The sequence below is a fragment of the Phoca vitulina genome, unplaced genomic scaffold, assembly GCF_004348235.1.
Source record: "Phoca vitulina isolate PV1807 unplaced genomic scaffold, GSC_HSeal_1.0 scaffold31, whole genome shotgun sequence".
Lineage (NCBI taxonomy): Eukaryota > Metazoa > Chordata > Mammalia > Carnivora > Phocidae > Phoca > Phoca vitulina.
In genome coordinates, this window is record NW_022589734.1 from 2,819,070 (window position 1) to 2,832,118 (window position 13,049).

The following is a 13,049-nucleotide window of genomic DNA, read 5'->3' on the forward strand; positions in this document are numbered from 1 at the left end:
GCCTGAGGACAGAGCTGGGAGTAAGAGGGAGTGAGAGGGAAGAAAGAAGTATTAATTTTAAAATAATTTTTTTAAAGAAGTGTTTAACACTGACAAAGACAAAAATTAGTCCTCATCACAACATATGCAAATAGAGGATTTTTTTTTTTTGAGGGAAGGTCATATTTTAATGTATCTTTTCCTTCTGCAACTAAGAATGCTTTTCCCTATCCTAACCTGATCCAAAACAATTGATTTTTACTTATTTATTTTGTTTTGCAGGTAGAGAAGTTGAGAGGGGAAAAGCACAGAAACCCAAACAATGGGTATAAACATGTTTATGAGGAAAGAGGCAGAGACTATCATTCACTGAACAGGTGCCTTGAGCATCCTGCATACCAAATGCTGTGGGCAAGGAGAGCTAAGGTCTTCCTTTTTCCTTTTCCCTCTACTAAGGACACCCAGAACCACAAAATTAATTAAAGAAATCTCTCTGGCGGTTTGTAAAGTTGTTTTCTTTTGGGACAACAGGCATGACAGACTGGGTTCTTATGCTTTAACAGCGTATCATGGGAATTTTTAACTTACGCAATTATAAAATAAAAACGTATTGACATTAAAGATACCTTTATAAATCTGTCACTTTACTCTTTCCTCATGACTTGTAGGTTAATTATGTAGCTATAAAGTCACATAAAATTTCATTGAAAAAGTTATAAGCATTACTAGTTGTTGGACATGAAACAACTTATAACATTGGACTTTTTATTGATTCTCCAGCTAAAAGGCTAAATGATAGTGAAATTTCATAAAACATCTTAGAATTAGATTGTACAGATAATTTTCATTTTGTGAAGAGTACACATGTTTTGTAAAGATTTCTCATGCTTCAGCAAATCAGAAATAATGATAAGAATATATTTTCTTATTTAAAACCTAATATTTGGAACAGAAAAGCTAGCATGTTGCTAACAGTCTCAACAGCAACTCTGAAAAGCAAACAAGCCAATACAAACAAAATATGGTTTTCTGAAAAAAAGTGATAATGATTCTAAATATAAGCATTGATTTCAAATTTAATTTAATATTTACTCTAGAAGCACAGTTATTTCTGGATGTCTCTTTAAATGGAATATAAAGAAAGAATACTGAATATCTAACAGACTTAAAGTAAAAAAAAAAATATAAATTCTACAAGTTGAGTCTACATGCATAAGAGTGACTTCTGGAAACAAGCATTAGTATACTACTTATTCCTTTCCATTCATTTGGAAACTTCCTAATACTTAGGTTGAAAACGTGCTTGATAAGACCTATCAATGAAAATGGTAAAATAAGAACAGTATTTAGTTTTCATGTTGAATAAAAAACCTAGCAAACATACTAAGTAATTAAATCTGGATTTACATTTCTTCATTTACCACTTCTGACATTCATAATATAGCTGACCCTTGAACAATACGGATGGGTAAGGAGTGGTGACCCTCCATGCAGTAGAAAACATGCATATAACTTTGACTCCCCCAAATTTAACTACTAATAGCCTACTGTTGACTAGAAGCCTTACCAATAACATAGTTGATCAACACATATTTTGTGTATATATTATATACTGTATGCTTACGATAAACAGCTAGAAAAAAGAAAATATTAAAAAAATCGTAAGAGAAAATACATTTATAGTACTGTACTAAAAAAATCTGTGTAAAAGTGAACCTGTGCAGTTCAAACCCCTGTTGCTCAAGGGCCAACTGTAGTTAAAAGCAGATGTGATGTTTTCCCCAGTCTATACAGTACATATGCAGAATGTAACATACAACTTTTTTAGTTATTGTTAAAGTCTGAAATTGTCTTGTCCATTAACATATTTACTGACCTCTTCTGGGACTTTCATGATTGAAGAGAATGCCATTAACTGCAAAGAGATTATATGCCTCTCGGAAGTTCACCACAATCCAATAGGCATAGAGTTTAGCAGCCCCTGTTGGAAAAATTTTTTTAAAAGCAAATAAAAGACAGTTATTATTATAAAAGGTGGTATCTTATTATAAAAGACAGTGATTTTCACTCATCTTAAACAGTAACAACTTGCAAAAATTAATGTGTAATATATTAAGTTAGAAAAATATGAGTCAAAGCCAAAGACTAAAGGTTCCTTTGCCAGTTAATCATGTGCACAAGAAAATATTTAAGATTATTTTTACTTTTGTAATACCCACAGTTCTGTCTTCCACAATCTAACTGATTTGATGATAGCGTGTGCAATGTATCAAGTTGAGCTAAGGTCTTATTTCCTTTTTCCTAGTTTTAAGGAATTAGAAAGTGAAAAAAAAAAATGAAATCTTAATATTCTAGATGCTTAGAAATTTGATCACTTAAGTCTTTCATGAATACTCTTTTTACAAATACATAAGATGTAATAGACCCCCCCTTTTTTAAAAATATTTGAACCCAGAGAAACTTCCATTGGGGAAATAAAAAACACGAAACCTATCACTTCAGCAAATCTCACAACAGTTACATAAAAAAAGTCATGTGGGTCTCATTTTCCTTTCAAAGTGATGTGTATGGAAGGGCTGGATGAACATGGATCACTGAAGTGAAGTGGTAATTTCACCCTGGAGGCAATGGCAGCAAATATTTATAGAGTGAGCAGTGTATAACGTTATGCTTCCCAATGTCTAGTCATTTTAGTCTAATCTTAATGTTAATCTCGCAGTCAAATGACTTTAGACGAGAGACAGGAATGGAATTAAAGCAGAAGCACATGAATGCCCCAGGCCAAGAGAACATGGCGCATACACAAGGTTGTACCCATGCATTCTCACCATACGGTGACCGAGGATAAAAAGGAGTAGTCTCCTTCTGGGGTATTTCTTGCACTTTCCCATAGAGTTCACTTGTTGAGGCTTGATAGAACTTCACAGAGTTGATAAGGCCACAGGTTTTAACTGCATCCAAAAGCCGTAAAGTGCCAACTCCATCAACATCTGCAGTATATTCAGCCAGGTCAAAAGAAATCTGCAAATAACAGGTGAAGACAGTACCACATTAATGGGTAGCAGCAACAAAGATGCTGACAGTGGTAACAAACACATCTTACATTTCACATACTTAGAAATGTTATGCTTGTGACAAAATATTATTTTCTAATAGCAGAATAAGAGTGTGAATGTCATCTATTTCTAACATCAAATAGCTGAAAATATCTAAAGAAATACCTATTAATTACCTATGTTAAAATGAAGACAATTCTTTTTTTTAAAAAAAGGTTTTATTTATTTATTTGAGAGAGAGAGAGAGCGAGCAAGAGAGAACACAAGCGGGGTGAGGGGTAGAGGGAGAAGCAAATTCCGCTGAGCAAGGAGCCCGATGCAGAGCCCCATCCTGGGACTCCAGGATCTTGACCTAAGCCGAAAGCAGATGCTTAACCAACTGAGCCACCAACGTGTCCCAATGAAGAACAATTCTAGGCTGAAGTCCCTAAGGCAGTGTTTCTCAAAGTGTAAACCCTGCTCCTTAGAATCATCTGGGGGGTTTCTAAAAATTCAGATTGAACCAATCTCTTGGGGATGGAAGCCTAGAAAATCCACATTTATAATGAGTCTCATTTGACTTTTACTCTCGGAGAAGTTTGAGAACATGTGCTTTAGACACAGTTGATTTTTTAAAAGATTGTTTTATTTTCTATTTTTAACTAAAATACAAGAATTACTTTTTACTATATTACATGTATATATAATTGTTTAATTATGAGACAGACTGAATATAGTAAGATGCTAATGTATAAAATTGAATGATTTCCAAAAAGAGGGTGTTAAGGAATAATTCAGTATTTTGCAGTTTCTTAACATATTCCTTAAAAATAAATGTGACTGATACGTTTTTTTCTTAAATTATGTCTAAACATAATAAACAAGTTAACCTAGTATTAAAATGTCCCAAAATAGTAAGGCTGAAAATCTTTGTTGCTGGTTTATTTACAGGCCAAATACAGTGGGCACAATGCAGAGATGCTTCCCCGCTGCCTGGTGAATGACCTCAATCCTCACCTGGAAAAACCCGGCTCTGGGGTGAGGAGTTACTGGCCTACACTGCTGCTAGTCCTGAGTGTCACCTGTGCACAAGCTGCAGCCTTGTCTACATACAGGGTATTTAGGGAACTTAGGTGACAGCTGACCACGGACCTGACTCAAGACCACTACACCCTTGTCATCTAAGCCTGTCAGTAAAACTCATGGCAGTTGTGAGATAAAACAGGGTAGAAGTATGTTTCATGCCCTATCTTTCAAAGCCAAGAAAGCACAATTTGGGGTTACTTTATTCTTTTCAAATAAAATCTACATACCATAAAATTCACCCTTTTAAAGTTTACGACTCACTGGCTTTTAGTATATTTACAGCATTGTGCAATCATCACCACCAACTAATTCCACAATGTGATCATCATCCCCAGAAGAAACTCAGTACCCATTAGCAATCATTTGCTATCTTCCCATCAAACCCCTCAGCCACCAACCTACTTCCTGTATCTATGCAGTGACCTATTCTGGACATTTCATATTTATGGAATCATAATATGTGGCCTTTTGTGACTGATTTCATATTTTCATTTCTCTTGGACACGTACCATTTGTATACAACATGTAACATTTTGAGGAACTGCCACACTCTTTTTGAAAGTGGCTGGACCATTTCACATTCTCACCAGCAGTAAATAAGTGTTCTAACTGTTCCACCCCTACTCAATACTTACTGTAGTCTTTTTAATTTTAGACATCCAAGGGAGTGTGAAACTGTATATCACTGGGGTTTTCTTTTGTCTTGTTAAGGTATAATTGACATATAATATTATCTTTGTTTCAAGTATATGTAATGATTTATGTATATATCATGAATGTATATATCATGTATATTTATCTATATATCATGAATCACCACAATAAGTCAACATCCATCACTACACAGTTACAAAGTTTTTTGATAACTTCAAGATCTACTCTCTTAGCAACTTGCAAATAATACAATACAGTATTAACCACAGTCACCATACTATACATGTCCATGACTCAATCACTTTACAAGTTGTACCTTTTGACTACCTTCACCCATTTCACCTACTGTCCACCACCTCCACTCCCTTGTTTCTGGCAACTCTGTATCTATGAGCATGTTTGTTTTCTCCATTCCTTTTTCAGATTCCACATATAGGTAAAATCATACAATAGCTGTCTTTCTCTGTCTGACCTTTTTCACTTATAATAATGCCCTCAAGATTCTTACATGTTGTTGTTGCAAATGGCAGACCTTCTTTCTTCCCTATAACTGAATAATATTCCATTGTGTATATATATAAACAATGGTACACACACACACACACACACACACACACATATACACATACCACATCTGCTTTATCCCTTCAGCCATCGATGGACCCTTAGCTTGCTCGCGTATCTTGGCTACTATAAGTAATGCTGCCATGAACATGAGGATGCAGCTATCTTTTCCAGTTAGTGTTCTCATTTCCTTAGGAATTGCTGGGTCTTATGGTAGTTCCATTTTTAATTTTTTGAGGACACTCCATACTGTTTTCCATAGTAGCTGCACCAGTGCCTTCCTGTATTCGCACCAACAGTGCACAAGGGTCCCCTATTCTCTACATCCTCACCAACACTTGCTCTCTTGACTTTTTGATAATAGCTATCCTAACAGGTGTAAGGTTGTGGTTTTGGTTTGCATTTCCCTGATGGTTAATGATGTTGAGCACCTTTTTGTGTACCTCTTGGCCATGTGTATGTCCAACATACATTTGGAAAAATGCCTATTCAGATCTTTTACCCATGTTTAAATTAGATTGATTTGGGGTTTTTTGTTTGTTTTGCTATTGAGTTGTATGAATTCTTTATATATTTCGGATATTAGCCCCTTACCAGATATGTGATTTACAAATATTTTCTCCCACTGAGTAGGTTGTCTTTCCATTTTGTTGATAGTTTCCTTCACTGTGCAGAAGCTTTTTAGTTTAATGTAGTCCCACTTGCTTATTTTTGCTCTTGTTGCCTTTGCTTTTGGTGTGAGATCCAAAAAATCATCACCAACAGCAATGTCAAGGACCTTAACACCTGTGTTTTCTTCTAGGAGTTTTATGGTTTCAGTTCTTGCGTTTAAGTCTTTAATCTATTTTGGGTAAGTTTTTGTGTTTGGTGTAAGATAGTGGTCCAGTTTAATTCTTTTGCATCTGGCTGTCCAGTTTTCCCAATACCATTTATTGGACAGACTGTCCTTTTGCCATTGTATATTCTTGAATCCTTACTCATAAATTATCAATCATCTATGTATGGGTTTATTTCAGTGGTCTCTATTCTGTTCATCTGATCTATGTGTCTGTTTTTATGCTGATACCATACTGTTTTGATTGCTACAACTTTATAATACAGCCTGAAATCAAGAAGCATGATGCCTCCAGTTTTGTTCTTTCTCAAGATTTTGCTTTGGTTATCATGGTTCCACACAAATTTCTCATTGTGGTTTTGATTTGCATTTCCCTGATGACTAATGATGTTAAGCATCTTTTCATGTGCTTATTGGCCATTGGTATATCTTGTCTGGAAAGATGTCTATGCAGATGTTTTACCCATTTTTAAGATTGGTTGTCTTTTTATTATTGATTTATGAAAGTTCTTTGTATATTCTGGATAAAAATCTCTTACCGGATACATGGCTTGCAATTTTCTCCCATTATGAGAGTTGTCTTTTTACTTTTCCCCCCAGCTTTATTGAGATATAACTAACATATAACATGGTATAAATTTAAGGTGTACAAACAGTTTTCACTTTCTTAATGGTGTCCTATGAAGTAAAAAAGTCCAATTCATCTAATTTTTTGTTTGTTGTTTGTACTTTTGGTGTAATATTTTAGAATGCTTTGCTGAACTCAAGAACATGAAGATTTACTCCTATGTTTTATTCTAAGAGTTTTATAGGTTTATTTCTTATGTTTCGGTCTTCCATCCAGTTTTGGCTAATTTTTATGTATGTTATGGGTTAGAGGTCTGAATTAGTTGTTTGCACATGGATGTCAGGTTACCCCAGCACCACTTGTTGAAAAGGCTATGCTTTTTCCACTGAATGGTCTTGGTATGGGGCCATTTTGTTCTCAAAAAAAGCTGTGGCCCCTTATTGAGGGGCCAGTGCACTGAGCGGGCCTTGAGAGATGGGGGTGTCAGGGCTCTGCTGTCAGCTCTCAAGCAGACCACTCAAGCACCCTGCCTAGCTGCAGTTTTCTCACAGTTCAGTGCCACAGCTGTACATTTAGAGGACACTTTATGATTCCAAAGTGCTTTTGTTGGGGCTTTATAACAATTCTAGGAGAAATAAAAAGCAGTCCTGAGGTTCAGAGAGAAGGATTTGATAAAAGTCACACTAGAAGTCAAGAGCAGCAAATCTGGGGTTCTGTTCATGGAATGGTGCTCACCACCAGCAGGGCTTGGCCTTTCTGAGACTCAGACTCTGTGAGGGTGTCATGAAAGCCTCAGACTCTCTGACAAGAAACAGAAATACACATATGTGCAAGTGTACATGCACCCAGAGAATTGCCGTGTTGCCTACATTTTCTAAGGATTCATGAGCGGCATATGAGAAAACCTTGAACTAGATGACTGATGATCCTTTCTAACACTAAGGATCTGCCAAGCCAGTATTTTAAATCTTTTTTATGTATAAATTCATATCCAATCACATTTGGAGTCTTTTTGATGGAATCAGTCAAGTTTCAACAGCAAAGAGAATGTTGGGTTTTCTTCCTTTTGTTTGGCTATTTTTTCATTTAGATACATAACTACCTAAACAGCTACATGAAAAGAAAAGGTAGCATATGTTGAATACTCAATATTGAGCAGACACATTCTAAGCATTTTGCATATACATATTATTTAATCCTAACAACAATTAAGCACTAGAACTGAAGGCACAGAAGGCTGCAGGCAAGTGTTGAAGCCACATACTAAACTTATACTGAGAACAGAATTCTGGATGTTGTCACCAAAGTTCTTCCCTTAGCTCTCCTTCTCTGTAAATGGTCCCCATTTAACCTACTGTTCAAAACAAAAACGTGGGCTTTATGGCTGACTCCCCATCCTTCAGCATTCACAGAAATCACCCTTCTCCCCACTTCCATCTGCAGCATCCTTATGTAAGCTGCCATCACCTTTCACCAGGCCTACAGCAGTAGCCTAGTGACTACTAGTTCAACTATAGTCCTCCTCCCACCCGGCCCCCAGGTACTTTTCCATCTCATCGCCTACACTTTTTTCTCTCACTAATGACCCTACTTCTCTGGCCATTCTGCTGTCCCCAGACTAGTGCCAACTCTTGCCTCAAGCCTTTACATTTGTGTCCCCTCTATTTTTGCATGCTCTTCCTTCTTCAACATCTCTCTTCTTCCTTCCCTATTTCTGTTCAAATGTCACCCCTCAAAAAAGCCTTCTTTGCCTTCCTCTCTATCTACAACACCAATGCTTTGTCATCTCTATGTTTGTCCAGGCCTGCACACTGCTTCATTTCTTCTTCATTTTAATATTTTATCTGTTTACTTATTTATTATCTATCTCCTCCATCAAACGGTAAGCTCCTTGAGGGCAGGGATTTTATCTTGTATTCTGTAGTATCCCTCATGCCTGAAAATTGCTTGACATAGGATTTGTTGAATGAAAACAGCATGTAAACTAATGAGGAATTTATGTCCAAATATACAAATACCAAAATAAAAATACAAAAACCAGTAGGAAAAAAAAACAGGTTACCAGAGTGACAGAAAAGGTTGATAATTTAATAGTACTAAAACAGGTAAAATTTCAAAGAGCAAGATGGACAAAACTCTATATAAATTTCAATGCTTTAGTATAACAACTATGACAAAGGTTTAATGGTTAAACACTACACTATATAAAGAGGTAGAATTCAAAGTAAAGGAGCACCATCTTAGACCATAATTAATGAAGTCAGTGTAGGAGAAATGGGTTATTGAAATAGCCAAAGACTTTGTAGTGGGATATACTCATCTGTAACGCACTATCAGGACAGTCTCAGAGAAGAGTACTAAAGCCTTATAGGACCACAGAAGTATTTAGAGTCAAAGGAAAATAGTTAATTCAAGTTCAAATGTAAAGCAAATTGCTCTTATCACATTCAAAGACATAAACAGATATCCTCAGAGTTATCCTCAGTCATATATGAGTGGTAAATCATGGCCTTTCTTGAAACAAAAAGAAAATTAGAAATGGTCCCTAAAAGTCTGTGTGGGACTCAGACAGGAACTGAAGGTATGCATTGAAATTTTACACAGACTGCAGATCGGAATGTAAATTCTAGAAGTGTTTTAATTGTATCAGACTATTATCACGGGAGGCCTGGGTTCACTGTGGTAGGCCTCACATCAAATAAAGCAAATAATAATGATAATTCCACTCTTCTTAAAGCCCCTTGCCTCTTCAAAGTCATTATAAGTTCATGTTCATTTTATAACCATGTAAGAATTGAACAGAGCTGAAGGAGGACATTCTAACCCAGTAGGACAAGAAAAATGTATTATTGATGACAATTAAAATGTTATTAATATTAAATTATTATAAGAGAACATGAACTGTGTCCAATTAGTAGAGTGGTTTCCATATGGTGGTGATTGGAGTGCTCCCATTTTTACCTATTATAAATGATCACCAAAACTGAATACTTGAGGTCAGAAATGCCACATTTTGTGATTCCCTACCCAAGAACATTCCAGTCCCTGAACTTGAGATCTTGGATATTTCCTGAGAGACTGCTGATTAAGAATCATTCTGGAATTTTTTAGGTGAGGTCCACTGCCTCACTCAGTGGGCTTTTCAGTGTTCAAACTTATTCTTACATTGATCCTTATTCTCTTATGCTGACTAGTTTCTCTTTTTCATAATGAGAATACTTAGGGAATAACCCTGCACCAAACCTTAGCTTAGGATTTAATTTTTTTAGTCTGTAGTGAGGCAGATGGCTTTAGTCACCAGAGAATGTCCAGAGTGAATAGTTTATCAAAACTATCCCACAGATTCTCCCTCTTACTTTCTCTTACCTCAAAATATGGATTAAAGAGTACACATTTAGAATTCTGAAATCTACTAAAATCAAAAGCTGAGATGAATGAAAAAAACAAAAATAGTCCCCGTTGCACATATACACTAGACTGTAAGCTTCATAGGGGCAAGGACCTTGACTATTTCTGTTCACCATTAAATTCCCTAGAGTGGCACACAGGTCAAAATGCATCAAAATTTAAAAATGAAAAGCCATTTGAAGAAAAGCTCTACTTACTTGTAACAAAATAAATGAAATATATTTAACTACCCTACAAATACTAATAGAACTATTATCTTCTAAAGTAAAATGAATTGGAAAAACCTATTTCAATAACAATTCTAGTAAGGAAAAATATGTCAAAAATAGTAGAAGAGAATTTCATAACAAATTGATGAATAAGGCCTTACTTCTTTCAGGTTTTTCAGCTGAAACAAAAAGAAAATTTTATGGAGCAATTTAAAGAAACACAAAATTATTTGTAATATATGTTGCCCTAGACCACATATGTCATTTGCCTTTCCAGGCCCTTATGGTTCAATGATGCTGCCTCCAAGTCCCACGTGACTTGGCCTCTCCAGCCTCACTCCCTACCTTCCCCCACACCAGCTTCACAGGTCTCTCAATGCTCCCAGCAAGCCCCACTCTCCCCTCTACTCAGAACACTTTGCCCCCAGATATCTGCATGGCTCGCTCCCCTCCTTTCTTTCCCTCACAGGGCTTTCCCTGACCTTGCCATCTAGAACAAATAATTCCCTTCACTCCATCTTCTCACTGCATGCTTCTTTTCAGAGTACTCAGCACGTTTGATTGTAATGAAGACTGCTCGTGTCTTCATTTTTCTAGCCAGCCTAAAACCCCTCATGCCTCCTATTACTTAGAAGAGTCCCTGCCACATAGAAGTTGCTTCAGAAATATTACTTGAATGAATAAGGTGGCATTAAACCTGAAGTTTGGGCATATAATTCCTCAATGACCTTACTGTACAATTAAAAATAGACTGAACTTCACATACGAAGTATATGAAATTTTTAAAATCTCAGTGAATGAGCCAAAGTTTCCTGAATAAACATGTTGCCTCAGAACAAAGATTGGTGTGAAAAAAGAACTAGATGTGGGAAAAGATAACCAGAGACGAGAACACTTCCTCTAACATTTGCTTTCAAGACATAAGGAGGCTCAAAATATCAGTAGGCTGGAAATGCCTAAGACCACACAAGCAGCTGCACTATTTTACTGTTCCTCAAGACTTTGAATCTACAAGCAAAAGTTATTAATCAATGAGAACAACAATAAAACATTACTTTCCACCATGAATCGGTCTTTCTTAGCAGAAATCCAGCAAAGCTGGCATTTACGTAGCAGCTAGGACTCGAAGACCATCTGTTTTAATAGAGCCACAGTAAGAGTTGGATCCAGAAGAACTGCAGGTCAGTGGGCAGGAAGGGCTTCCTCGAGGGGATCTAGAGAGGGTGCATCCCTCTTTTAGAAGCACCTTCCCTAAGTAGCAGGGCATCATGTCCTGATTATAGGAAATAAAAAGGTGAAAAGAAACAGACCCCTGTCTCCCTCACCTGCTTTACGGTTAATGGATGCAGCCAGGTGGGGGACAGGGACTTAAAGGAGGCGAGATGACAAGGACAAATCAAAGAAGGGATCAGGGAGGAGATGGCCTAGATAAGCAAGTGCAGATGGAGGGATGTGAAGCATTCTAATGGATGGGCCAGCACGAGCAAAGGGAGGGAAAATGCACTGGCCATGTTTGGGAAATAACAAGTCTCCAGTTTCGATGGAGAAAAGGACAAGAAACAGAAGGTACTAATTTTGTACACATCAGTAGAGGCCTTTCTGGAACAGGCTTTCTATGTGGGTCTGTAGTTTGGTTAGCAGGGACTGAAGAGGCAACAATGGTTCCAGAACAGAGGAGCAGCATCATTTCTACCAGGGCTTCTCACTGTGCATGACGGTCCCAGTCTCAGCTCTATTTGCTCCCAGCCCAGCCAAGGCCCAGCTCAGAAACTTTTATTCCTCACATTTATAAACCTGATTTTATATGATTTTTCCTTATTCTACTATACTTATATTTTTATTCAAAACCTTTTATAATTACAAATTGGGGCATCAAATAATCATAAGGTTATTACTTCACTGAAGTGATAAACTCCTGCCAGACTAAACAAATGTGACATCTTTGTTTACCTTTGTATGCTCAACATAAATTAATATGTACTTCCCATTAATTTTTTGAAATCCTCTAAATAGAGTAAGGACTCCCATAGGGAATCAGAACTTTCATTATACAGAACAAGGGAACAATCCCTAGACACACCATGCTCTGTAACAACTCTGATGAGAGTCAACTGCAACACCACACTGCTTTTGTCTGTGTCCACTTCCCACACTGTAGGGACCAGAGTTTTCCATATGTCATCCTTATTGCTTACTACCAAAGTAGGGTATGAAAAGATCTGTTGAACGAACGAATGACTAACATTAATTTTTTTTCACAAGTTAACATTTTTACCCATAAAGGCAAATTGAAACTTCTACTAATCAGAGTAGAAAAGATATATGGTACTCTACACTTGGAGTTTTCTGAAGTTTTTGCTTTCTTGAAGAGCACAATTCCTGCTGTGGAAGGTCAACCACACGGTAATGCCTTACTAAATCTTATAAATCCTCCCATTTACTAATACCAAAAGGAAGCTCAGCTATCCCAAGGACATATCTTCAGTTTGAAAATCTTCATTTCCGAAATGGGTTTTTTTCCCCCACTTCAGCAATAACACCTCAGTCACAATGCTTTGCCATATTCTGTATCCTCTAAGAATATCTGGTCCCATTCCTTAAAACTTTTCTTGATTTCTCATTTAAGAAAGGCCACAACTTGATAAAAAGAAAACAATTAAACAAATCTCTTAGTTTTGTAGAAAATCTTAATTTAAAAATACTTTGTGACT

General features: G+C 36.6%; 1 protein-coding gene across 1 annotated transcript in view; it reads right to left on the reverse strand.

The window, feature by feature from the left end:
• Positions 1-13,049, reverse strand: part of GMDS (GDP-mannose 4,6-dehydratase) — a 628,435-nt gene that overhangs the window by 332,157 nt on the left and 283,229 nt on the right. The window contains exons 5-6 of the mRNA XM_032424781.1: positions 2,808-3,000; positions 1,856-1,960 (exon numbers count right to left, since the gene is read on the reverse strand). Coding sequence (XP_032280672.1) covers positions 1,856-1,960; positions 2,808-3,000 — 298 coding nt within the window. The remainder of the gene's footprint in view (positions 1-1,855; positions 1,961-2,807; positions 3,001-13,049) is intronic.